The sequence below is a fragment of the Tiliqua scincoides genome, chromosome 1 (assembly GCF_035046505.1).
Source record: "Tiliqua scincoides isolate rTilSci1 chromosome 1, rTilSci1.hap2, whole genome shotgun sequence".
In the NCBI taxonomy this organism is placed as follows: domain Eukaryota; kingdom Metazoa; phylum Chordata; class Lepidosauria; order Squamata; family Scincidae; genus Tiliqua; species Tiliqua scincoides.
Window position 1 is genome coordinate 242379779 of NC_089821.1, and position 27733 is coordinate 242407511.

Consider the following 27733-nt stretch of genomic DNA (forward strand, 5'->3'; position numbering starts at 1 on the left):
GATCCAATGTGACTTTTTGTTGCAGGTCCTACTTGTGCAGTATGTAATATCAACCACATTACAGTGAACCATACAGTGAACCATGCAAAGCTATTAACCCAGTAGCTAGGTCTACCAGATAGTGAGATTTCAGTGGTTCTACTCAAGATTTCTGTCCCTTCTGTACTGCATCAGGTAGGGACTCACGAGAACTTTTTCTGTGGTGCAACCCATTTGTAGAATAACCTCCCTAGGACGTATGTCTGAACTCTGTATTCATTCAGCACCCAAAGCAAACCTTTTTATTTGCCCACAGTCTGTAGTGTGTGAGCATTTTACAGGCTTCTTTCTTAAAGCTTTCTATTTTTATCCTATTTCTATTTTCATTGTGATTGCTTCTTGGAACAATATAGTATTATCAATTTTATCAATTCTCTGGGTTGCCCTGATTGGTTGAACCTGTAGGGTGGGTTGGAAACAGTATTTATAAATAAACAAAATACAAATATACAGTATACACCATTTTGTGACAACTGTTATGATTTAACATGGGTATACTTTAAATACACATCTTCTATGAAGACAACCACAAACATTAATAGATAGCAGTATTATATCATGAGTAAGCCTGAAGAGAGCTAAAGACTTCTCAGCTGGGGCAAATAATGGATTATGACTGAATTGTCACAACAAGGATAAGAACCTCTTCTAGGCCATCTCAATTTGTTAATAAGAGTTCAGCAAAACAAAGTTCTGCTGACAATGTGAGTAAAGCAGGAAGCTATATGTCATTTTTGATGTATGATTTTCGTGTTATAAAGACTCTGCAATTTGATTGTGCTGGAAACAGATCAGAGATTAAAATTTCTGGACAACCTTTAAATGCCTATGGATAATAACAAGGCAGAAATGACGCAATTATTGTTTTGGCGCAGACACTTCTGCTCTTGGTTTGGCACTTAGCATCAAACTGGAAGTAAAGGAAAGCTCTCAACAAAAGTTTGATGTAGCACATCACAAACACCCCCATTCTAGACCTGCTTTTATCCTCTTCTGTACATTGCCAAGTCTATGTATATTTCACAATCAGGCTTGATTCTGAATTTGGAATCTAGAGAATATCAGTTTTTATTTTAAAAAAGGAAGTTGCTAACCTTATGATTGTGAAGTGAGAACCGAATGTGTATGGAAAAGGAAGACAAAAGTTCAACTTGTTTTCATGATAGTTTATGAAAGGTTTTAAGTACTGAAAAAATTGGATGGGTTGGGTTGCATTTGCGGATGCTGGATGCTTTCAGTTGCTTAGCAACTGCCCGAAACAAACCTGCATCAGACCATAGTTGGGGAGTGCATTGAGTGGTTGTTAGACAGTAGTGTGACTGGGTTAGGGGGAATTCCTATTTATGCATAACATTACCCCTAACTTGCTGTAATCTCTGCTGTTGCCAATGGCACCTGAACTCTCTGTTTTGGGTGGTGAGACATGTGTCCAGAAGCTGATTTCAACTTGATGCTTCAGAGAAAAATAAAAACCAGAGTAACTGTGAAAAAAGGTTCATTGACCAATAAAATTGAAAGAGAAAACAATGAAGCGTTACATTTCAGAGCAAAATCTATTAATCACTGCAAACAGATGGAAAGACAAGTATTCTATAAATGTGGTTTAAATGACTATTGCCAGAGGGCTGAGTTCTAGCTATCCTAATCACATTTTTCCCTAGGATGGCGGGGGCAACTTCTAGTAATGTGAAAAACCTTTTTTGTTGCCTATAGTCCCATATGATCCCCTGCCTATGTAAATAAGTCCATTTGATGATTCTACTCAAATCACTACATATATATAAACTGGGAATTCATGGCCGACTATGGCCTCTCAGCACATGTATGTGCAATGATTGTCACCCAAGATGACCAATGCATGCATTTCATGGTGATTTCTACATGGCAGTGCTTTCAGAGGAGAAATTTTGCAATGCATAAAATTCCCCTGATATGCATGTAATTCTGTTTAGCCCCTTTGTACCTCTTCAGCCACATCTGGAAGAATTTTCAGGTTTGCAGAGTTTGCTATGGTCGTGTCTATGCGTAGCTTACTCTTCCAATCCAATTTAGATGACAGACAGGAGCTGGTTTGTTTCCTCAGTTCCTTCATCTCAATATGGACTGTCTTATTGAGAGCAACAGATTCATCTTGATTAAACTAACAGATTTTAGAGTTCTGCTCTGATGAAGCTCTATTCATTTCAATTAAGGTTGTGCAGGTGATATTCCTGGTGGATTTTACCCAACATTTTTCTTTGTAATAAGTGCTGACAGAAGCTGTCTATAAATCAGGTAGATGAATGATCTCTCTTTAAATATGGTGTTCAACCACTAGGTCAGACTAAAGGTTATTCCTCTGGCCAACTGTGCAGGTTAAGAATGTAACAGACACGTCTACCTGACCACAGAGGCTAACTATCATATGTCCCAAGGGCTCAACATTGCTCTTCTGTTACATAGTTGCAAGGCTTGCAACACAAATCTATATACAGTTGGACTGCATTTTATGCAAGGGTTATGTTCCAAAGGCAGTGCATAAAAGCTAAAATTGAGCACACTCAAAATTACATTGAAAATCCCTGACATCCAGAAAATGTGTATTGTCTTCTTTAAAAATGACATGACACAGGTGGGAACTGGACCAACCAGCAGCTGTTTTCCTATCTCAGAGCCCAAACCACACTGTAGCAAACATGCCGTAAGGCACGTTTGCAAGTCCTAACACCGGGCAAGCACCTGTGCTAGCCCAGTTCTGGCCAGCAATGGGCTAGCACCGGGTGGACGCCCGGCTTCCAGTGCTCGGCAGTCACATGGACCGTCAAGCAGCGGAGAGGAAAGCAGGGGCGTGGGGAAGGCTGGGAGGAGGTGTTCTGGGGAGGGGGAGGTGGGCGGAGGGCAGGAGAGGGTGGATACGAGGCATGATGGGGAGGCAGGAGATGGGGAGAGTGCAGGGGGAGGCATGCCAGGGGAGGGAGCGGGGAGGGAGGGAGGCGGGACCAGTGGAACAACTCTCCACCAGATCCTGAGCCCCCGCGTCGGGCTCGGTGACTGATATGAAGGCTCTTACCTTCACAGGGCTTACCTTGCAGGGCTACTCCCTTTACCCAGGGAAAGGGGACTAAAGTCCCCTTCTCCTGAGATGCTGCGCAGGATGCGGCGGCAGCAGTTTTTGGTGCTGCCACAGCCGGGTACTCAGGCTCTCTTCAAAGACATGTATTTTGTAAGTAGAATGGTGGAATTGGCTGCACTATCTGAACAGCTCTTTTATTTATTTTTTTTGCCAACTGCATGAAGCTGAATTTGCACAAGTCCACCATATGCAAGATGTGGGATGACTATAGTCCCCTCTAGAGGAACAGCAGCAATAAATGCATCCAGACTATCTGCAGGGTTGGTGTACTTCTATCACAAAGATCAAGCTATACTATGACTACAGAGCAAAATACACTGGCCTATTGCTGGCCCATGTTCAAGTTCATCCAACCGTTGTCTTACATTTTAATTATGCCAATGAAGATATCTCAAACTTGAACTTGCTGAACACAGAAAGCTGCTTTGGAGCCCAATCCTATGCATGTCTACTTGGAAGTAAGTCCCACAGATGTCAATGGGGCTTACTCCTAAGTAAGTGTGGATAGGATTGCAGCCTTATGTTACTGAATCAGGCCATTGGGCTATGAAGCTCAATATTGGCAAAATTGACTCTCCAAGGTTTTAGACATGATTTTTCTCTAGCTTACCCAAAGATGCTGGAGATTGAACTTAGAACCTTCTGCATGCAAAGCAAATGCGCTTCCTCTGTGCTACAGCCACTCCCAGAACCTACTAGATACCATCACATATGTGTATAATTCTCTCCCCCTTTAACTCTGAATCCCTGTATGAAGCTGTCATAATGCCAAGCAGCTTTAAAGTCAGTCAAAGAAAAGGTAGGAAAGTAGGGGAAGCATGAATTCTAATGGTACATTAGATTTTATCGACAGATATATCCAGCTCTCCTCAAATTTAACTGGAAGGACTGTTTACCCACCCTCAAATTCCATATATTTCAATTGAGTTCAGTTCAAATAGCATCATAAATTCAAGACCATATATCAATATATGAGATCAGGTGGGTGGTGACATGAAAATACACCTTTCTTGGTGCATTTCACATGTGAAATGCTGACCCCCCAGAGAAGCTCTCCTATTGACTATCCTGATGTCTTTTTGGCACCAGCCAAATACTTCTAAAAACAATTTTCCCAACAGTCCAACATGTTCATAGTTATTTTATGATTTGGCTATCTTTACAAAATGTTAACACTCTTGCTCTGTGTTCAGTCATATTTTTATTATCTTGGTTTATTTTTAACTCTCTACTGCCCTGGGAGTTTATGTTGAAGGACATCTTACACATTTTTCAAAGAAACAGTTCCACTCAATCTGCCACCAAACACTAATTCTGTTTCAATAGCTTAGAGAGGTTTCCATCTGCAATCACAGAGATGGATATTCCTATGTTCTGCCTTAATCAACTTAATATTTATACATGTGGTTGTGTTACCATAAATGTATTCACAAAAAGATAATAAGCTTCGTTCGCCTGTCATACTATCACATGATTGTACTACTGTACTAGAAACAATACTCCTACTGACATGTTCCTGTTGACAATTTTCTTTGTGCTCTGCAGCATCACAGTATTGATTGGTGATCTGCTTCTTTTTCCATAACAACCCATTCACAGCTAATCATGTGAATTGGTACATATGATTAACAGAACGTAGCCCGAGATAATGTGAATCCTCTAACCCCAGAAAATACAGGTCACCACAAACAAACTTGAAAGCTTATTACTAACAAAATTAGGAGATGATTTCAGTATTGTTGCATGCACAGTCCTTTCACTATAAACAGAGAGAAAAGCTTCAACATTTTGTACTGCCAGTTCCATAACCTTCAGAAACACAAATATTTACCCAAGGAACAATGAACTATCACAGGCTCTTAGAAGAACACACCTTTTGATCCCAATAATATGTAGACAAGGTAGCTTTAAGTGAAGCTTACATGAAAGAGAATTTAGCATTTGGCTAACATCCCTCTCCACAACTAATTATATTTTCTGAAGCCTCACTAAACAGGCTGCTAAAAATATTCCCACAGTTGATACCAAATCATCTTTTCCAAAAGAGTCATTCTTCACTTCAAGATAACAGTACTAATAAAATGTTGAATGTTGCAGCTCCACATGTTCTGGCAAAAAAAGTAGTTTTGGGGAATTGAGGAATTCACTCAGCATGCAGCTAGCTGTCATTAGGACTGTGATAAATCTGGTGGTTTTGGCCTTGGTTTCTGGACACACATACCATCTCAAGGTATGGAAAAGAGATGAAACTAACAAAAATAGTGTTCAAGCTTTTGATGGAAGACATAAGACATGGAGGAATGGGGAAGACAAAAATAAGAGGAGGAGGAACATGAACGAGAGCTGAAGTATGTTCTCAGTTTGACCTTGAGTACTTCCAGTGCATGGCCATTGGTTTAAATACAGGGATCACTTGTCAAACTGCATGTCTAATTAGCAATTAGTAGGAAAACCAAAGTTTTCATTTCGTCTGAATATTCCTTTTTGGATAGTTCTGGCAGTAAGTGGTAGCATGGAATTATAAGTAATAAATCATACAATAACTCCTTTCAGAAAGGAACAATCCCCATGGCGTTGTTTTCCAGGCCACTAGCAGTTTGACTACAGAACCTTTTTTCTGTCATTTTATTACAATTATATATGCATAGGTTACACAACTGAGTAACTGCTAGATTTTATACTTTCCCAAATAGCCATTATTGCCTCATCTTCTTTTAAGAAGCCCTGGGTGTAATTCCTCCTATACTTCATTTTAAGAATGTTACAAATTGCAGACCACGGGCAGCCCAATCCTGAGCTGCCCGGAGCGCCCAGCCTAGGCGGCATTGAGAACGGCTGCCGCCGGATCCTGTGCACCCCAGGCTATTGCGGGCAGCACCTCGGGAGTGCCAAGCCCTCCACGAGTGCCTTGGATCCAGTGAAGTGGAGCTCCACGGACCTGCCTCCCTCCCTCCCTCCAGTACTAGCCCACTGGCACATGAGACTACCGTGCCGTGGAGATTGGGCTCCCGCACCACATTAGCCCCGCATTAGCCCAGCACCAGCCGGCGCTGGGCTAGCACGGGCAGTAGCCCGGCAGTGAGGCTCACAATCGTGCCTTATGGCACATTTGCAACAGTGCACAGTGGCACGAAGCTGCGGTATTGAGCCCAGGATTAGACTCTGAGACTATAACACTAGGTCTGGCCCTTCCATGAAGTCAACTGAAGCAGTTACTTTAGGCAGCAAATCTGGAGGAGGTTCCATCTCTGTCCAATTACTTGCCCCCACTCCTCCTCCCACTCATTAGATTGGAAAAGGAATGGGAGGACAGATAGGAATAGGAAATGTGGATGGGAGGAGAGTGCTGAGCTAGAACACTGGAGAGTGGGGGAAGCAGAGGTTGGCATATCATCAGGCAAGGTAGCAGTATTTGACATGCTGCCTCAAGCATCAGGAGGACTTGGCAGCCCTGTATGGCACCTTACCCAGATCTCCTCCCCTCTCCATTTTTTTTTTTTTTTGGGGGGCATTACTCAACATCTAGCCCTAAAGAGAACTCAAAAACTAAATGGTCAAGACATATTTGTATTTTTGATTTTAAAAAAAGACTTTGCATCATTTTCGGCATTGCAGTGATGCAAATAAGCCCCTGGTAGAAATGAGAACTTGGTGCAATCCTTGCTCCAGTCCACTAGAAAGTCCACTGAGGTCAAACAGTGGTTATAGCATTGTACTAAAAGATATTAATTCCATGATTAGTGACTCCCCACACAAGAACAGGACAGGCAACTGCATGAAGAGAGTGGATCTTTCCCATTTCAGATCCTTCCCTATCCATTCCTTACTGAGGCCAGGCCACACACCATCTGCTCTTTAACATATCCAAAACCTTGCCTTGGAGGCAAGATAGCAGCCATACAAACCTGCCTCTGCAATGTGAAGAGCAAGCAGAGGGACATATTCAACTAAACAATGATCACAAGGAACTCAAATTTAGCAACAGGACCTATATATATATATACCCTTTGGCATGTATCACCCCACCACCACTGCTTATAATGGGCTATGGTGATGTTTATACATTGTTATTTCTAAATGGAAGTCTTGTTTGCTACCCCATGATGCATCTAAAACATAGCCCATAGGAGAGATTTTGTACTAAAGGATGAAGTTTGCCCAACTCAGTAAACTTCCCATCCCTGACGCACTGTACACCGGTCCCCCCTGCACAATGTAGAAGGAACATGGTTATTTAGAGTCTTTTAAACTTAGAGAAACAGCATCTGGTCACTGTCCTTCAGTTGTTTAATTCAAGAACAAACAGATGTAATAAATATAGAGTTGGAGCATCAACACAGTTAAAAACAACAACAAAACCCAGAATCCCACATGCTAAGGGTTCACTGTCCTTTAAATCAAGTACATATTCATGCTGATGCTGCAGACTAGGTTCACTGGCTCCAGATGAGTCATGATATGATTGATTTCTGTTTGTATTTTTATTATTTGATTATTTCTAAAGAGTGGCAGAAAAAAGAAAGGCGCTTACACTGTATAAGTTACAGAGAGGAAAGGAACAACCAAACGTCTTGCACCTTTGATCAATATTTCAGAATAAAGCCTTTCCTATCAGCACTCATGTAGTTAATTTGAGAGAAAGAGAGAGAGAGAGAGAGAGAGAGAAATTGAGAGAGAGAGTGCACATGCTGCAAAACTATATGCCCCTTCACAGCAAATCCTTTCCATTGTAAAAGTGAAATTCTTGAAGCTCATTTCTCATTGCACAGGACTTGCTCCCATTCAACAGCATAGAGACAGTATCACTCTTTAAAAATTCATTTTCAAAAGGAGCAAACACACTTGCACCCCCCCACACACACACTTTCCCTTCCTGATTACATGCATTATGTGTCTACTGAAACAAGATTGAGATTATTGCTACTTTAGCTATCTGAGGAAGTTGCTTCCATTGCTTCACAGAAAGAGCTGTCTGTACGCAGCTCAAAATCCAGACTTCCTTGGTGCAGTCAGCTAACAGGCAGGTAAGAACTCAATAGAGAGTTAAAGAAACCTACACTGGGATCCAGAGTCCAGGCATTCTCAGTTTCCCAAACTTGATGTGACTGCCTATGCTAAAAGGAGCACTTTCAGGAGCACTTTCAGGGTCTCTCATATGTCCCCTCATCTCCAGTTCCTGGCAACTACATTTAAACTTCTAGGAAAGGTTAGGGAACTCGTGCTTTGGAATTGGAGATTGTAGTGTACCTCAGGAAGAGAGAGCCAATGTGTATAGTGGTTAGAGCAGGGGTGTCCAAACTTTTTGGCAGGAGGATCACATCATCCCTCTGACACTGTGTGGGAAAAAAGGATTTACATTTAAAATTTTAATGAAGTCACATAAATTTACATAAATGAATATATTAGAGATGGAATGAATATGAATGAATGAAGGTCTCCCAATAGCTCATAATAAAAGACCTATAAAAGACCTTGCACAAAGCAAGGCCAGCCTTTCCTTCGCTGCTGCTGCTGATGTGAAACAGCTAGCAGTGGAGGGAGCCCTCAGCCCACAGCTCACACAAGAGGTTGAACAGTCACCCTCAGGCTGAGAGCAGTTGCATTGGGTCAGTATGAGCTCCAGCAAGTCTCCAGAGGGCCAAAAGCTCATTGGAGACTGGGGGCTCCCTGCGGGCCAGATTGGGGGTCCCCAAGGGCTGCAAATGGCTCCCAGTCTGGGTTTTGGGCACTCCTGTGTTAGAGAATTGGACTTAGATTGGGGAAAGGTGAGTTCTAGTTGCCACAGACAGCCCAATACTATCCAACACTGGTGCAGCAGGGCCTCTGGGCCCATGCTGTATCCAGTATTGGATTAGAGCAGGCAACATTTGTTTCCTTACCCTGTGTAGTGCCCCAGTCTGCTCAATGGGACTACTTGGAGCTGCACCAGCTGTTTAACTGGTACAGAAACGAGTAGCCCAGTGTAGGACTTTCAGGCCTGGGTCAGGGTAGGACGTGGCTTGTCTGTTCTACCATCCCCTAACTCCCCTCCCACTTCCAGAATGCTCTCCCACTACCCCTGGTGCAACACTTACTTACCCTGGTGGCTGTCAGGTGGGAGGCAGTGCCCACGGGATGGTGCAGGCCTTCCTGTCAGTGCCACTTACTTATTGGTCATTGGAAAGTGCTTTATGGCACTTTATGACACCCAGTGCCAGCACTGTAGCACTCACATATCATAGGATTTGGCTCTCAGACCCCAATCCTGAGCCTGGCACGCTGGCTTACTGCTGGTGTGCACTGTCACAAACGATTTGGCAGTGGAGAGGAAAGCGGGGCCTGGAGGGAGGAGGGAAGGAGGCTTTCCGGGGAGGAGGGAGACAGGAGGAGAGGGTAGGGGGAGGCATGCCAGGGGGAGGGAGCAGGAAAGGAGGGAGGTGGGACTGGTGGAGTGACGCTCCACCAGATCCTGAACCTCTGCGTCAGGTTCAGCGTCTGACACAGAGGCTTTTTTGTGCCTGACGTGGCCTTTTGGTTGGCGGTGAATCGAGTAGCCCCACTGCGGTGCTACTCCCTTTACCTGAGGGAAGGGGATGAAAGTCCCCTCCTCCTGAGGTGTTGCCTGCGGCTGCCTTGAATATGCAGGATGTGGTGGCAGCCGTTTACAGTGCCGCTGCAGCCATGCACCCCGGGAGCTCAGGATTGGGCTCTCAGTCACAAAGCTCACCTTGGATCAGTCACTATTGCTCAGATTAGCCTACTGTACATAGTTATTTTGAGGATAAAGAGGAGAACCATGTATACCCTTTGAGATTCTTGGAAGAGCAGCAGGATAAAAATCTAAAGAATAGATTCAGATAATTGTCCTTTTGAGATGGTTTATGATTTTAAAAAACTTAGAACTTCCATGAGCTCCTGCTTATTCTACTGTATCCACAATAAGCTATTGCTCCAAACTTTAAAAACAGGGTCCCTTTTAAAATGGTTACATTCCATGCAAAGCTCTAGCATAAATACTGAGATATTTCAAAGTCAACTCACTACATATGTGGATTTAAAGAAAAATTCATAACTTAAAAAAAGATTCAACTATATGATGATCTTATAACATAGGAGTTATTGGGCTGTAGACTGTTTTCCTACTGTAATATCCAGAAACAGCTGTGCTGACAGTGCTAATTCCATATGATTTAAGGTTTAATAAAGTTGGAAAACACCAGTCATTGTATTTTATTCTAGCAATTTTTTGCATACTATCCAGGTCTGTTCACACCTATAACATAACTTTGTTAGATGCTGTTGTGTCTCATAAAGATCATTCATGTTCAGAAACTTTTTTTCCATCAAATTTGCGAACCTGATCTTCATTCTACAGCGAGTGAGAGGGGGAAAGTAATAAGATTTTATTGATGTTAACAAGAATATTGGCTTTGTCAGCTACAAAAGCAAAATCAAAACAGGTAGAAATCTAAAGGTTTTTGCCATTATTTTGATCTTTTTTTGGTGGCTCTAAAGCAGGAGCCACCAAACTGCAGCCTGGATCTGGTGCACCTGCAGAACTACCTTGGGTTCAGTGTGGTGATGGCGAAGCAGTATCATTCTGTGCTGTAGCCTCTGTTCTTCACGCACAATCTTTGCAGAAAGTCATGCCAGAGAGCCATTTCCCCCCAGAAATTGGAGTGCAGAGCCTTCTGGGATGATATGCTGCAGAAGCGGTTGCCCAGTGTGACTCTGCAAAGATCGGGTAGGGAAAATGGAGGCTGCAATGCAATAAGGTAAAGCTTCCCCACCACTGTGTTGCACCTAAGATTGTTTTGCAGGCAGACCATGGGCCGTGGTTTGAAGACTGCTACTCTAGAGAGCAACAATTTCTGACCCTTTTCAACTCACGGCACACCAACAAGGCACTAAAATTGTCAAGGCATACTATTGGTTTTTTGACAATTGACAAGGCACACTGCACTGCAGATGGGAGGCTCACATCCCAATAGCTTCAAAGCAGCTTCAGTGCTGCTTAAAAAGGAACTGGAGATTGAGGGCCCAATCCTATCCAACTTTCCAGCACTGGTGCAACCTCAGTGCAGCCGGAGATAAGGTAACAAATGTTCCATAACATTGAGGAGGCCTCTGTGACTGCATCTCCACTAAAGGATGCAGCACACACCCCATTGGCATGGCTGCACCAGCCCTGAAAAATTGGATAGGATTGGGCCCTGAGGCATTCTACCTGTTCTTAAGGCACATAACTGTGTACTTGACTTCCTGCAGAAAAGGGGCAAAATGCTCATCAAAGTCAAAGTTTGCTCTATGCATGCACAGAACTCCACTATGTGTGGCTGTACAGAGCCCACAAAGAAGGAATTACAAATAAAAACTGAAATGTATTCAGAGTAAAAGGTGGATATTAACCATTTAAACAAACAAATATTAAGGTTCCTCCCCAGGAAAAACTGAGAATTTTCAAAAGAAGTAAAATGAGCTTCTATAAGAGAAGTGAACGTTTTCAGGGGGTTAATGAACATCCCTACAAAGTAGAATGAAGTATATTCTTTTTTTAAATCAACTTTTTATTTAAAGCAACAAATGCTAGTGTGAGAGTGCCACTGATACTTTCACTGGTGCTGAAGGGATATTTCTTGGCTGTGACACTGCCCCCTGCTTTGACAGGTTAGGCCAAAGGACAACATATACATTACTGGATACAGTAATCTGAGCTTCACCTGATCCCTCACCCACTGAGCACCACAAAAAAATTCCTGCTTCAGAATATACACATGAAATATGTCAGTGTCATCTCTATGTCCACAGAGGATTCCCCCATGATGAGAACTGTTTGAGCACCAGTTATAGTCCATGAAAGAAGTATTACTCTGACCTATTAAATGTAAAACGAAGTGAAGCCAGATGCTGAAGGTCTCTTTTGGTTTAGAAAACAGTAAACTACACGTCACAAGAAAAACGTTTCTATTCTTTTTTCCTATTTTCTTTTTTTCAGTTATTGCTGGTGTATGGAAAAGCTGCCAATTTCATGAGACTAGGAACATAATTCCTTTAATTGAAAAACCTTACTATTTTCTAAGTATTAATATATTAATTAAATTCGGCCTTAGTGTTCCAGCTCTTGAAACGTGATCCTTTCTCCTTAGCTATTTTCCAAAGTAGTCTGACGTCCAACCAGAATTTCTCACATAATAAGGAGAAACAAAACTTAATTAAAAAAGAAAAACCAATTACTTAAATTCTTTTCAACACAGAGTACTGCAACCAGTAGGGTAGTGGCAGCTACCAGAAAATAAATTCACATGGCTGTATTGTCACATGGGAAACTGTACAAAGCACCGTCCCATGTGATTGAGATTATCAAACTGCTAGTGAGCATATGATTTGGTTCAGGTTGAAGTCTTCAGTTGTGTACCAATTATGTCTGTTTCATGCATTCCAGCCTATAATCTTATGGCCCACTCCTATCAGGGCCTTACGCTGACAGACCTTTTGATCCATCAGCTTAAGGCTGGCCTTGTGGTTGCACAAGCCACTCCAACAGCATATGGCTTGCTACTGATGGCACAGAAGCTGGGAAGCCCTATGCAGGCAGAAGTGGGCTGCCAAACCACTGCTGGAACAGATAGGTCCGCAGTGTGGAAGCAGTTTGGGAGGAGACTGTGGGTGGCTCTGTCCAGGTTTGGAAGCAGGACGGGGAGGATCGTGGAGCAGCAGTGCACGTGGAGATCCTATCTTCCCTTTCTGTCATTTTCGATTATATTTGACAATATGAAATATTTACAGGACTCTCCTTTGTGAGGATATATGCCTTCTTTAAGTTCATGCATGAACAATCTAAACCTACATATTTATTGTGACATATTGTGACATTCATGCAACATTCCCGCAATGGTTCTTGGGGTTCTGTTCCCAAATAATTAGCTAATGCTTCACAAATTGTGCCATCCATACTTTCAAAGGATGACATAAAAGTACAAGAGATTTTTGCAACAGTAAGTCAACAAGTTGCTTCACAATGCTACTTCTTAGGAGCTCTGGTAGATGAAGTCTAATGGTCATCATCTGTTTTGAATAATGTAACTGTAGCCACAGGCAGATTATAGCTGACACACTAGCTAAAAGTGTATCCCAAAACCACCTTTGAAGGTTCTATAATGAAACTGGATGCATTCAACAGAGAGAAAACAGGCCACTTTTGTTTTAGTGGACAAGACTTCTATCTATTTTTATATAAACAGAATTTTCTATATGAATAGAACTGGTTAACAAACTGGGAAGATCAATTTCCATAAATATTCCTTTTCCCCATAACAACCATTTCTATACTCTCTTCTTTATTCCCTTTGGTGTAATCTGCATACCTCTTATTCTACCTAATTCATTCAATCTTTTCAGCCATCCTCTTATCTATGAAGACAGCTGCATCTTATTTTCATGATCCTGACTTTTTTATATTCCTACATTTTCACTTGAGTTCACTTCAGTTACTCTGCAGAGACAATATTAATAACCACAGAAATAATAAAAATTACTTCTTCTGATGTTTTTGATGCCAGGTAGATAAAAATAAAAGACTCCATACAGGATATTAATACCAGGTAAGGACACCTGTGATTCATTCTTTTTTATATCTTCTTGTAACCCCAAATCTCTCCAGCACATATATGAAAGAATGAAACAAACTCAGTAGTGGATCAAAGTGGTGATGAGCTTTCTGAAAGCAGAGCATGGCAAAAAGTGAATAAGGGGAGATGATGGAGGAGATATTGTTGTGAGAGCCCACAAGGTAAAGTCTAGGATCTGGTACATGATCAGGAAAGCGTTAGGAAATGAGTACAGTGACAAGAAGGAGAACCACCACATCTCATCATTCCTTCAGTGTCTGATAATTTTAATGGCTAGAAAACATCCATTCACTGTGACTTCTGCAGACAAAGAACATGTAAGCTATCTTGATTAAGTTTAACTCAATCTTGCAGAAAAATACACAGAAACATTTCTAGACAGTGAAGTGTCTACATTCTTTCTCTACTGTTGCTATTAATAAAGCAATGTGTACAACTGTATTACAATAGCATTTAACAGTAGCAACTTTTTGATTCTGTATGAATCAGCCACAATTCTTAAACAAATAAGAGCAGCGAAACTGTGTGTCACTCGTAATGACTAGCCAAGATGCATTATATCTGGAAAGGCTTTTACTCCCACACAAGCTTGTCTCTCCTCTCTTGCTCAATTTCAGTTGTAGCATTGCCTGATTTTTGAAAAGACTAAAAGAAACAGCTGCTTCCCCCTGGGCTTTCAAATATCATTTGAGCGCATTGTTCCACTCCTGGAAAAATTATACCAACTGCAGCACAATCCTAAAACTTTTTACTCAGAACCAAGCCTAATGAGTTCAGTGGGACTTACTCCTGAGTAAATGTGATTGCAGCCCTAGTTGTCTAAACCAAGGGTTTTAGGAGTTTCCATCATAAAATAACACTTGTATTCCCAGGTGGCAGCTATGGCCAGGAGGGACCTTTGTCCTGTTTAGGTTGGTGAACCAGCTGCATCCATAGCTGGATCATGCAGACCTGGTCACGGTGATCCATGCCACAGTGACATCAAGGTTCGTCTACTGTAATGCACTCTATGTGGGGCTGCCCTTGAAAACGGTTTGGAAACTGCAATTAGTGTAGAATGTGGCGGCCCGTGTGCTTGCTGGATGTAGGTGGTTTGACTGAGGATGCAATCCTATCCACACTTACCTGGGAGTAAGCTCCATTGACTGTAATGGGACTTACTTCTGAGTAGACATGCATAGGATTGGTCTCTCAGTCAGGCCCCTGCTCTGGTGGCTGCACTGGCTGCCTATTTGTTTCCAGGCCAAATTCAAGGTGCTGGTTTTGACCTTCAAAGCTCAATATGGCTTGTGCCCAGGATATCTGAAAGACCACCTATTTCTGAATAATTCACCTCATCCTTTCCAGCCATCAGCGAAGGCCCTCCTAAAGGTGCCATCGCCCATGGAGTTGGGAGGCGCTGCAGCAAGGAACAGGGCCTTCTCAGTAGTGGCACCAAGTTTATGGAACTCCTTCCCTCTTAGCTAATGGACTCCTCCCTCCTTAGAGACTTTCCAGCAGAACCGAAAGACATAGTTTTTTAGATCAACCTTCTAAGTCCAGGTCTTTTAATATTAGATATTGTGGGCTTTTATGCAGGTTGTTTTTTTATGGAACTGATCCTTTTTTTGAATGCTGCTAGTTTTATGAGTGTTCTCTTTATCTTTTAATGTGATATTTTAATGCTACCTTGTTTTTAAGTAGATTTTAATAATTATAGTTTTTATGTGATTTTATGTTGGAAGCTGCTTTGAATGCCCTTCAGGGAGATAAAGCAGGGTAGAAATTTAGTAAATAAATAAATAAATAAATAAATAAACTAAAAAAATTTTTTTGAGGGGGGAGGAGAAACAGGGTTTCCTGCCCTTGTAAACTGTCCTGAATATAAGACTCAGGTGTACCTAGTCTTTGAGAAAGGCAGCATATAAATACTGTAATAAATAAAATAAGTGTTATATAAAGTGGTAGTAGTATTAAGGCCCAAACCTATCCAGTTTTCCAGTGCCAGTGCTGCTGTGCCAATGGTGCGTGCACTGCATCTTGTGGTGGGGCAGCAGTCACAGAGGTCTTTTTAAGTATGGGAACATTTGTTCCCTCACCATGGGGCTGCATTGTGGTTGCACTGGTACTGGAAAATTGGATAGGATTGGGCCCTTAGTAGTGGTAGTAGTAGGGAGTATGGATTTCAGGTAGACATCTTTTATACATGAACACAAGTTTCTGTATTTGTGGTATATCAGCAGACAGAAATCAAAGGAATAATTATTTTTCAGTATTGCTCTGTAAATTGTGAAAAAGGAGTTTTCCTTAAATCTACTGTTTTTCTGGAAGATTCTGGAAATCTACTGAAATTAGGAAGACAACAACTAACAACCCAATCCTAACTAACTCCCTGCATACCAATGCAGCCATGCCAATGGGATGTGTGCTGCATCCCACAGGGAGCTTTATGCCCTGACAGCCTCCTCCAGGTATTTTTGTTTGTTTGAGAAATTTATATCTCGCGTTTCCCATGCCAAAGCAAATGTCCAAGGCAGTTTGCAGAGCTCCTTAATAAAATACAAAATATCATAAAAGGGAAAAAGAAAAACATCAAACAAACCATTAAAAACGATCATTTTAACAATAAACAGTGAAACCTAAAACAAAACCTAATGTATATCGTTGAGCCGTTGGGGGAAAACCTCATTGCAGACATTTGCCTATAAGTTGAGGGCAGGGTTTGAGCCAAAAATCATGGCATTTTCTAAGACTTTCAGATAAGTTGAGGGTTAAATTTAGGGGGGGTGCAAGACTATAGTTTTGTCTGACCTGAGGCCAGATCCTGAAAAATAACCTATCAGTAATTGTGAACTAAGAACTGTACAGTCTCTAATTTATTAAAAATATAGTCATAAGATACTATATCATAAGATACATTTTTATTCTTTAACTTTTAAAATTCTGGTCTTCACAACCTTTTTGTAAAAACTATCAGAGTAAGTGCCTGTGAACAACGTACCAGTAGAACCATTAATCAAATCCTTCTTTCAGGTGCCTGGTGTGTTAAGCCAGAGCTGTACATATAACGTACAACTTATAGCACATAACTGGAAGTGTGCAATTCAATTCACAGTGGAGAGACAAGTGGCAAGGAATGACTGTGAGCAAGTGCAGCTGCACATAATTGCAAACCTATTTACTCAGAAGCAGACACATTGCTTTCCATGGGTGTTATTCTTAAGTAATGGGGCACTGAATTGTAGTCTGGGACTTTGCTTCAGATGGAAATGAGGATGACACCTAGTGTTTTAAAAGCCAGATCCCTAGGGTGTGATTTTTTTTTTAAATCGCTTACCAGGAATTGTTCTGAGGCAGCATCAATAAGAAAAAAAGGAGGCATTTTGCCTTCTTCTCCAAACTGGAAGGGAGCCGAATGGGCTTATAGATGTTGTAGGTGTTGCGAGTCCAGTGCTGCACTTCTATAGCAGCAACCCTCATACAGACTACAATTCCCATAAGCACCTTCACCTTACCTCCTGTTTGGAGAAGAAGCTAAAGTGGCTGCCTCTGAATATCATAATTACTAGTAAAATTTCTCCTTTTTTCTCCACCCCTGAGTCCTACTTCTCAGCCCAGCCCCAGCCCCCACTTCACCAGACAGCTGCTAAGCTTCCCAGAAGCTTCTGAGAAGCTCCCATAAGCCCCTGCCTCAGGCACTTTATTGACCCATGTATAAGTCGACCCAGGTGTTCACAGTCTGATGCATACATTTTTTTGACTTATGCACAAGTAGATATGGTAGTCCAGGGAAGCAGTCAAGTCACATCAGTATTTCAGAAGCGCAGAGGGCAAATATCCATTCAGCAACCAAATACCAAACAGATATGTTTTGAGCCCTTGATGAAAAGCCATAAGAGAGGGAGTAGTTTTCCATGCACCTGGAAGGGAATGTGTTCCAGAGTTGTGGTGCTAGTATAGAGAAGGTTTACCCCCAAGCTGCTACCCTTCTCACTTGGGACAGAGGGGCACTTGTAGAAAAGCTCCCTCAGATGACCTAAGATAGCAGGTTGGAATGCATGGAAGGAGGCTGTCTTTCCGGTAGCCTGGACCCAAATCATGGAGAAACTTAAAGGTTAGAACTAGCACCTTGAATTGGGACTGGAAGCAAATGGGCAGCCAGTGTAGCTGCTGAAGCAGTGGTCCAACAGAATCATATCGTCAAGCCCCCACAATCACCCAACCTGCCTCATTCTGCACTAATTGCAGATTCTGAACTCTTTTAGAGAGTAGCCCTGTGTTGAGTGTCCAGTTTAGTAGTCTAGTCTTGAAGTTATTAAAGTATGGATCACTGTGGCCAGGTCCAAGTGGCTCAAAGGTAACGGAATGTTTATTCTCCTACCCCTGAATAAGCCGTCGTCACACCACTAAGTCTACTCAGACTAGCACCAGCTATATAGCTGGCACAAGTCCAAGAGGACCCACGGAGGGGGATTGAGACTGAAAAGGAGGAATAGGATATCAGTGGCAGCATTTGCTGCCACCACCTCTGCCACATTCGTGCCCTTCCCTGCCCTGTTCTGTCCACCCCCTGCCTCCTGTCTACCCCCTGCACTGACTTACCTGTACTGGAGCTTGTTGGGAGGCCACAAATACACAAACCCAGCCACTTGCAGCAGTAGTGGCCAGGTTGTGCTGTATGGCATGTTTTTTGCAACAGCCTTAAAGGACCTTATGCTGCCAAAATGCTAGTTCTGGCAGCATCAGGTCCTGGTAGGACTGGGCCGCAATATATTTGCTGTTGCAAACCTAATTTTGAATGTCTTTCCATACTGCTAAATGTTGCCGTATCTCTTGGAATACTTGGGCATGTTGTTGCAATATTTTGCATATCACATTTTTGCACATTTTGCAAACCAGAAGTAATTCCAATGGAAAATCAAAATGATAAAGTACATGTGACAGAGATTCAAATGATGGCCAACTGCTGTCAGTCACTATCACTGCAAATCATCAAAACTGGTAAATGGATTCTACATTGCATCAAGTGGCTTACCAAAAGGTCCTCCAATGACCTTTGTGGTGGAGAGTTTTATATTATTAAATGTTGGCTGGAAAAACAGAAATGGATACTGATGTGATCTGGCCTTAATTTTGCATACCGGGGCAGCCAGGAATGCTTAAAGGAAACCAAAACAACAATAAAAGTAAATTAAATATATAGCTTCAGGCCACAGATGACTACAGTTCCTGCAATCTGGTTTTCCAGTATAATTCTGGCAGGTTAGTAACTATGTATGGCATAATGAATGATGCTCTGTCTGACTATGCGTACTACAAATAAGTCACACTTACTTAATGTTTCTGTTGTCTAACCAGTCTATTTTTCATGGTTGAACTTGAAGCATCCGGGAGAAATGACACCTTCTCTTATTAGGGGTTATAAATTGATTACAGGTAGAGACTTCTTATCCGCGGATTTTCTATATGTGGATCTGACTCAATGCAGGTCTCCCAACTCACATTGAGCCAGTTATGGCCCAACTTGTAACCTCTGGATGCAACTGGAGCAGAGCTCCAGTCATGTCCAGAAGGTGTTCTGAGGACCAGGAAGGCAATGACAACATTCCCATGTCCATTAGCCATTTCTGTTAGTAATCACTGGAAGCATGATCCTCCCAATAAGCAATCTGACAAGGAAAATTTAATGTGTGCTTAAGGATGCAATCCAAACGGCTGCTTGGCAGGCACAAGCCCCTTGCGTCGGCACACGAGTGTTGCAAATGTGCCATAAAGCACTCTCGCGCCACTTTTGGAGGATGTGTGCTGGCCTCCTTGTGCTGATGCAGGTCCCAGGGCAGGGTGAGTTTGCATTGGCTGAGCTCAGCTGGCATGGGGGTCTGGGGGTGTATGGGGATGGTAGGGAGAAGGTGGGAGGAAGCCGTTTTGGGACAGGAAGGGTGAGCAGGACGTGGGTGGGTAGGTGGGGAGCAGGAGGTGGGGTCAGGATCCAGTAGTTATGCTGGATCCTAGCCCCATTCCCTGGCAGCCTGGGCCAGCCCCGGGCTGCTCAGATTTATGCCACAGATTTAGGTGGCGCGGATCTCAGTAGCCCCATTGGGGCTGCTAAAGTGCTAACTGGGATAAGGGGAATTTTTTTCCTTTGCTGTGGGCTGGCCTGCAGTCAGCCCCAAACTTGCGCTGGATACAGTGCAGGTCCATTGGCCTGCCTGCTCCAGCATAAGTTAGGATTGTGCTGCCAGTGTCTCCATGGAATGTAAGTGCTTGTCTCTGACTGGATTGTATCCTGGGATTTTTAATTTTTTTTCTTGCTGTTTTGCTAAGCCCTTATTCTTCCATTGCCACTGTATAAGAGCCAAACCACACATTACTGTTCAACAGATAGTTTTGCATTCACCCTGCATATTTAAAAGAAAAGCAAAAACTTACATAGGACCAGATGGGGCAATCAAGATTGGGATCATGACATATGGAGAGGGTCATATCTAACATTTTCCCACTGCATTGCATTCCCAATGAAAATTGTGCCTATTAAGCATCTATTGACACACTGGAATGGAAATCTTGAGGGTGTTCACCCTAATCATCTAAAGAACAGACATGGGAAATTTCAGAATGTGAAGTTCTGCTACAATCCAGTTGGTATAGGAAACCCCATGACAAACTGTACATCAGTTATCTGCTACCTTTGCCCTTGCACCTGGAACACTTCCCAGGCAAACACCCTCTTTAAAAAGACTGCTATAGGAAGGGGGCAAAAAAACAAATCTGTCCCATGTGTCTCAACATAATTAATACTGTATAATGCATAGTGCAGAGTGAAGAAGAAGAAAAGGCATAATATGTATGGGAGCGCAAGAAGGGTGAGACCCGGAAAAAAAGGCAAACAGCATAAAATACAACTGAAAAACCCTGCAGAAGAAGAAATAGCACACACTATTAGAAGACTGGCACTAGGAAATGCCATTACAAAAGTTATACCATTATAAATGACACTGAAAGAAAGGGACATTTGCATAATAATCCTATCTTGTGCAGGAACAGGCAGGCCAGGAGGCCTGCGCTGTATCCAGCACAAAATTGGAGCCAGAAGTGGCTCAGCCACAGGCAAGGGGCAACTCTTCCCCTTACCCCCAGGTAAGCCACCAAGGGCCCAATGGGCCCCAATGAATCACCTGAGAGGTGGTATAATTCCGAGGAGAACAGAGCAGCTTGCAGTCACTCTGTACTGCTCAGGGAACGGGGTTGGAATCCGGCATAACAGCCAGTTCCCAGCCCTGCCTCCTGTTCCCTGCCCACATGCCTGCCCCCGGGACCTCCCTCCTTCCCTCCACCCCAGAACGCCTTCTCCCTGCCTCCTCCCCAGACCCCTCTTGAGGAGGCACAAATGTGCTTTATGGCACATTTGCGACCCTCCTGGGTTGGTGCAAGGGACTTACGCCAGCCTAGGGCTCAGTCAGGATGTTTGTCCAGTCAGTCTGTTGGTTTGAACCTACAAAGCACATGAAAATGATAGGACAATGATGGAACTTAGAACAGTAGCATGGAATATACATCAGTGTACTTACTGATTTTGTTTCTTATTTCATTTACTTTTTCTCCCAGAGTTTTTGCTTCCGCAAACCTAATAAGAAAAATAGTTCAGTCTAGTTACATGAATGAAAACAAGTGAAATCTACTTGTGATTTCAATTATTAAATCGAATCTGGTACAGTTACACAGAATAGCTTGAAAGAACAATATTCAAAGTAAGAAACAGTTGAAAGTTGGTCAGTATAACAATTTTTGTTGCACAGTGTTTGTTTTGTATGCCTTTTTTCTCTCCATGCTGAATAATACTATCATAAAAACGTACCTTATAGAATTTCTGTGTATTTAATATTGCTCACTGCTCTTCTTTTTCCATTGATGGTATTATAGTTTTTACTCCTGTTTATTGCTCATTTTGAATGTTGTTGTATATTGTAAGTTTTTTGTTTTATTGGCTTTAAAGGAATTCTTCGCAAGCTGTGTGGTGTCACCCCCTTCCATGGTGCCTCATTCCACAGAGGGAGGTGCATCAAAGGGTTTCCCAGAAGGATATAGCCAACTTCGCCTGCCTATTCCACTCCTTTACAAATTGATTATTCGCACCAGGTATTTGTTTATGTTCCTTTATTTTTTGAGATCCTTTATCACTCATAGCAAGCATGTTGCACCATAGCCTGCCTATTAGCTTCTGCCCCGTTAACACAACTGCCCCCTTTTCCTTTCAGGTACCTTCTCAAGGTGTCCCCAACCTTGGCAACTGGCCTGAATTCCCTTCTCCCTTAGTTCAAGGTAAGTGCTGGAATTATTAGCTTTTGCAGGGCTAGATGCCTGGTTTGGGAGAATCAAGTTGGTTGATCTCTGGAGTTCCCTGGCAGGTGGTTCTGTTTCTGGCCATTGCCCCCCAGAGATGGAGCCACTTTTCCTGGTCCCAGCATCAGAGAGTAGGTCCTTTTGCCACCTCCTGTTGTCTGGTTTTCTTCTTTTGTTAGCATCTGCCCTGTAGCTGTAGGCTGGCTCTCCACTGTGGTGCATCCCACTCTGATATTTTAAAGGCTGCTCTGATCCCCAGCTAGCCAATCAGATTGGATAGCATCCTTGGCTATTTCCAAGCCTGCTCATTTCCTTTACTTCTTTTGATTTATCAAGAAAGTGTTTATGCATTAAGCAATCACTGACAGAAAATAAATTACATTCTTTTTAAAGAGTATTTCTTTTCCAGGATTTTGTTGAAAGCACTAATACTATATATCTGGTCTTCTCATAAACCTGCAGAAAATAAAATTTTGCTTGCGTGTAATTTTGACATGCTTAACAACAACAAAGATTTAAAAGCAAGGGGAAAACATGTACACTACAAGAGATTGCACCAGTTACTTGGTTAGGTCAGTGGCATTTTTTCTTTTGGGTTTTCATTCACCTAATTAACCAACACAGTGCTCAGGAGTATAGAAAAAGAAATGCAAGGGTTTTTCTGACCACATGACTAAAAGGTCCCATGACATATTTTCAAGATTATGGGTGTTAACCCTAGTGGTCTGGCCAAACTGGAGCACTAGAATTACGCTCCTACTGCAAAACTGCTGCTCTTTATAACTTTCTGTGATAAATTAACAGGCAGTTTCTATGGCCTATTAAAATTCCCTTTTTTCAGTCAAGAAGGATATTGGCTTAGAGCTGTGTAGGCAGGTGATTCCTATATGCAGCTACTTTTATTAGCTAGGCTAATGGTGACTGTTTCTTGGTGAACAAGAATCACATCAGCATAGAACATTCTTGGTGGTGGCCCCGAACTGTGGAATACCCTCCCCTTAGAACTGAGAACTGCTCCCTTGTTGTTAATGTTTCAGCGTGGACTGGAGACCTTTTTATTTCAAAAAGCTTTTAATTGTTGACAAGCTGGCTGGTGTTCTTGCTTTTTATATGAAAATCCAGGGGTTTGTTTGTTTTTAGATTTTTTAATTATTGTAAATTATTTTTTAATGTATTTTTAAGGTGTTTGTAAGCTGCCTTGTGTACCCGCTGGGCAAAAAGGTGGGGTATAAATTAATAAAATAATAATAATAATAACAACATTAGAACTGGAAGGGATCTTGGGTCATCTAGTTCAATCCCAGTATAAATAACTGCTACAGCATCCCTGAGAGTGGCTGTCCAGCCTCTGCTTGAAAACCTTCGACAAAGGAGAGCCCACTAATGCACAAGGTAGACTTTTTCAGTGCCAGACCAGCTCTTACAGTTAACAAATTATTCCTCATGTCTCACCTAAATCTACTTCCTGTAGCTTCAATTCATTGGTTCTCATGCTGCCCTCAGAGGCCAAAGAGATTAAGAGCTCAATCCTGAGCCTGGCATGCCTGCTCTCTGCTGGTGCACACTGTCACAAACATGCCATAAGGCACGTTTGCATGCCCTAGTGCTGGTGCTCCAAAACTTCCGATACCTGATGTGGCATGCCAAACACTGCCCCCCTTGCCTGACAATGTGCTAGGCTCTGTTCCCCCCCCCCCACTCTCCAGTGCTCTAACTCAGCACTCCCCTTCTCTCCACATTTCCTCTTCCTTTTCCAATCCAGGGAGTGCAAAGAGAAGGAGGAGTACTGAAGGCAGATAGTTGGACAGAGAAGGACATCCTTTACTAATCTGCTGCCTGATGCAACTGCTTTAGCTGGCCTCATGGATGGATTGGCCCTGGTCTACGTAAAACATTTTGCTTTCATGTACACTAGATACAGAGACAGATAATTGGAACAGTTCTCATTAGCTAGAGACCATCAGAGTACATATTATTATATTCAAAAATATCCCTAATAGCTTTCAGGCCTCTTTCTGCTGACATTTAACAGACTATGAAGCTTTATTATAATATCTGAAAACTCTCAAAGCCAAGCAGATATCCTTTAGGTTGTGTCTGTTTCTAGACTATAGCTTCTTCATCATAGCACCACTATCCTGAGGACTAAAACGGACAGGGAAGGCAGGTATTTTACAACTGAATAGAAGGAAGCCAACCAAGATCTGCTGGGGAAATAACTGAGCAGATTTTCCTGGAACAGTTTTCCATTGAGTCCTTTAGTAGTTAGAAATTGGCACCTTTATCCTATCAGTCTATAATTGTTCAGTTTGCAGAGTTAATTAAACCAAAGTATATAAAATACAATTAATAACATTACATGTTTTTCTATTTTACTCCATTACTTACTATCATACTACTACTGCTCCTGCTCCTTTAATCTCATGTAGCGTGACAACAGCAGAAAAGCAACTGAAGGATTCATGGTACATTTAATAATAACTCAGGGTCCAATACTATCCAATTTTCCAGTGCCAGTGTAGCTGTGCCAATGGGGCATGCACTGCATCCTGTGGTAAGGAGGCAGTCACGGAGGCTTCCTTAAGGTATAGGAACATTTGTTCCCTTACCTTGGGGCTGCATTGCAGCTGCACCAGTGCTGGAAAGTTGGATAGGATTGGGCCCTCATTTGTGATAAATCAAGGATACCTGTGGAATGATTCATTCTGTGATGGTTTTTGTGGTCAGGACAATACCTTCGTCATGAAATTCTGAATGGTTACTCAGATGTTAGAATCATAAGTGTGGAGACTGCAGATGTAACTACAGCACTTAACCATTAACAGAGACTTAGGCTTAACTGGTGATCTGGGAAGGAATTGGTCTAGCAAAAGCTGTTGGCAAAACCCACAAGTTCCATTTTTGTCTAGCAAACGAACAGTGGATCAAAGCAAAGAAAGAGCACTTTTCCACATGAGAGGCATGGCTCGGAGAACTGTCTCTTCTCAATTAGTCAATTTTTCTTTCAGTTTGTGAGCAGCTAGTATTTTAGGTCTCCACACCCTTATTTGCTCACGCTCACTTACTTTAAGAGCTAAACCCAGAAGGGATAATTGGGCCCAACTGGGGAGGCTCCTTAGCACTCCATTTCTGATGCAAGCTGGACAGAACTTCTGGAAACAGTTGTGCTGCTTTTAAAAATATGTGCTTTTTCTGTGTCTCAGTTAATACAATTAGGGCGCAATCCTAACCAACTTTTCAGTACCAAGGTAAGGGCACTGCAACTCTGAGGTAAGGGAACAAACATTTCCTTACCTTGAGGAGGGCTAAATGACTGCCCCCAACTGCAGGATGCAGTACATGCCCCACTGGCACAGCTATGCCAGTGCCGGAAAGTTGGTTAGGATTGCACCCATAAAGGGATTACCTGCAAGTTGCAAAAAAAGATGGATTTCCTCAATGGACCATGACAAGAGAAACATGTAGACTTTGCCCAACAAGATGCAGCCTCAGTCCAAGTGGACCACACTCCAGTGGCTGTTATTAATCTTTACAAAGGGGGAAGAGAGATCCTGGAGATCAAGGTGGGATAAACAGGAATCAACTTTGTCTTCATCTGGACATGCAAAAAAATTTCTAGCAGAACTTAGGTGATGAGGTATGTGCGTAAATCTCCCTGACTTCTTGTTATGTTCACTGTAGCACAAGAAGATGACCTTGATGATGGGAACTGGGGGGGTGGGGCATTATTTACTATTACAGATATTGTGAGATGAAGGAGCTCCTTCATTTGCATAGTCCCTTTAGAGCAGGGGTGTCAAACGTAAGGCCCAGGGGCCTGATGCGACCCGCAGAAGCTTTTTATATGGCCCTTGGGCTCCTAGCTGCTATGGGGTCAATGCTGAAAGGGTGGCCCACATGATAACTGGGCTCTCATATCTTGAAATATGATCAAGATTTCTGTATTTTCTCTTCTGTCTAATGAGGTCCTACATAAGAACAGAGTGCTTGTTTCTGGTTTGGAATTGTTTAATGACATCACTTCTGGTCCTCAGCAGGCATCATGAATGCTATTTGGCCCGTAGTGTGAAATGAGTTTGACACCTCTGCTTTAGAGCAAACTGAAGGTCCTGCACTTCCACAACTGAAGACACTGCATGAGGAGCAAAAAGGAGCTTTTGTTTGGTGTTTTAATTGTATGGAGGCAGTAGCAGCAGCCCCAAGGCATCATCAAGTGGTGTTCCAGGTTGTGCCACTCCTCTCTGAAGCTCTTTTCTTTTTTTAAGATTGCAGCCTGGCCACATAGAAGTGGCCACTAATTCCATTGCAATTCCCCAAAGAAGAGCTACAGGAACACTCCAAGTACTGCACCCTGCACTTTTAGGTGGCACCACTCTCAATAATAAACAATTCATTCACTGCGCATTCAGGTGACACCACTCTCAATCACAATCACAAACATCAAGAATGCACCCTGATCCAGAGAATACATATTGCCCCTGCCATCTATTTTTTATTACTCTCCCTGTGCCTCTCTCTGCTTTCATAGAATCAAAGAGTTGGAAGGGACCTAATAGGTCATCTAGTCCAACCCCCTGCCTTAGGCAGGAAATCCTCTTAGAGCATCTCCAACAGGTGCTTGTTGAGCCTCTGCTTGAATATCGCTAGTGAGGGAGAGTCCACCACCTCTCTCAGCAATCTGTTCCACTGCCGAACCGCCCTGACCGTCAGGAATTTTTTTTCTGATATCTAATCAAAATCTCCTCTCTTGCACTTTGTACCCACTGGTTCTAGTTCTGCTTTCAGTTGAGAATATATTGTTCCCTTCTTACATATAACAGCCCTTTAGGTATTTCCCCTGGGGGCTGGGGATAAGAATAGGCCCTCAGTTTGGCTGTACTTGTCCTAAGAGGCGACTGAACAGCCACCGGGTAGATGGGACTCCTTAGCCTGGGAAGGCAGCTCATCTGAGAGAAGGAAAACTCTGATCCCAAACCTCCACTGCCTTGTGGCTACATCCAGTTCTGGAAAAGGCTTCAGGAGTCAACCTCGAGGCAAAATCCGGAGCCGGAGTCCCTGAGGCAGTTCATGGCTGAACACAGTCACGTTCTGGCAACTTCTGCGATGCCGCTGGAACCAACCGTATTGGCTTCTGCCTTTCCATTGGACCATTTCAGCGACGTGGAGAGGGGGGATTTGCTGCATGGGTAACAGCCTATCCTCCATACCTACTTTACCCAGGCTTCGCGCACTGGAGAGGACACTCTGTTCCAGAGCCACCATTCACAGCGTGACACCATGGTCTTCCGAGACTGAAGGATGCCAACATGAGGTATTTGAAGAGAGCTATCACATCCCCTCTCAGCCTTCTCTTCTCCAGGCTGAACATGCTAAGTTCCCTCAACCTTTCCTCATAGAGCTTGTCCTCCAGCCCCCTGATCATCCTCGTCGCTCTCCTCTGAACCTGCTCCAGTTTGGCTGCTTCTTTCTTAAAGTGGGGTGCCCAGAATTGGACACAATACTCCAGGTGAGGCCTAACCAGTGCAGAGTAAAGTGGAACCATAACTTCTTGTGACTTGGAAGCTATGGTTCTATTAATGCAGGCTAAAATTGCATTTGCCTTCTTTGCAGCTGCATCACACTGCTGACTCATGTTCATCCTGTGATCCACCGCAAC

The 27733-nt window shown here is 42.8% G+C and overlaps 1 protein-coding gene across 1 annotated transcript in view; it reads right to left on the bottom strand.

Moving 5' to 3' along the window:
- The window catches only part of KIF6 (kinesin family member 6), a 221553-nt gene that overhangs the window by 50254 nt on the left and 143566 nt on the right, over nt 1-27733 (bottom strand). Inside the window, exon 15 of the mRNA XM_066611624.1 lies at nt 21306-21361. Coding sequence (XP_066467721.1) covers nt 21306-21361 — 56 coding nt within the window. The remainder of the gene's footprint in view (nt 1-21305; nt 21362-27733) is intronic.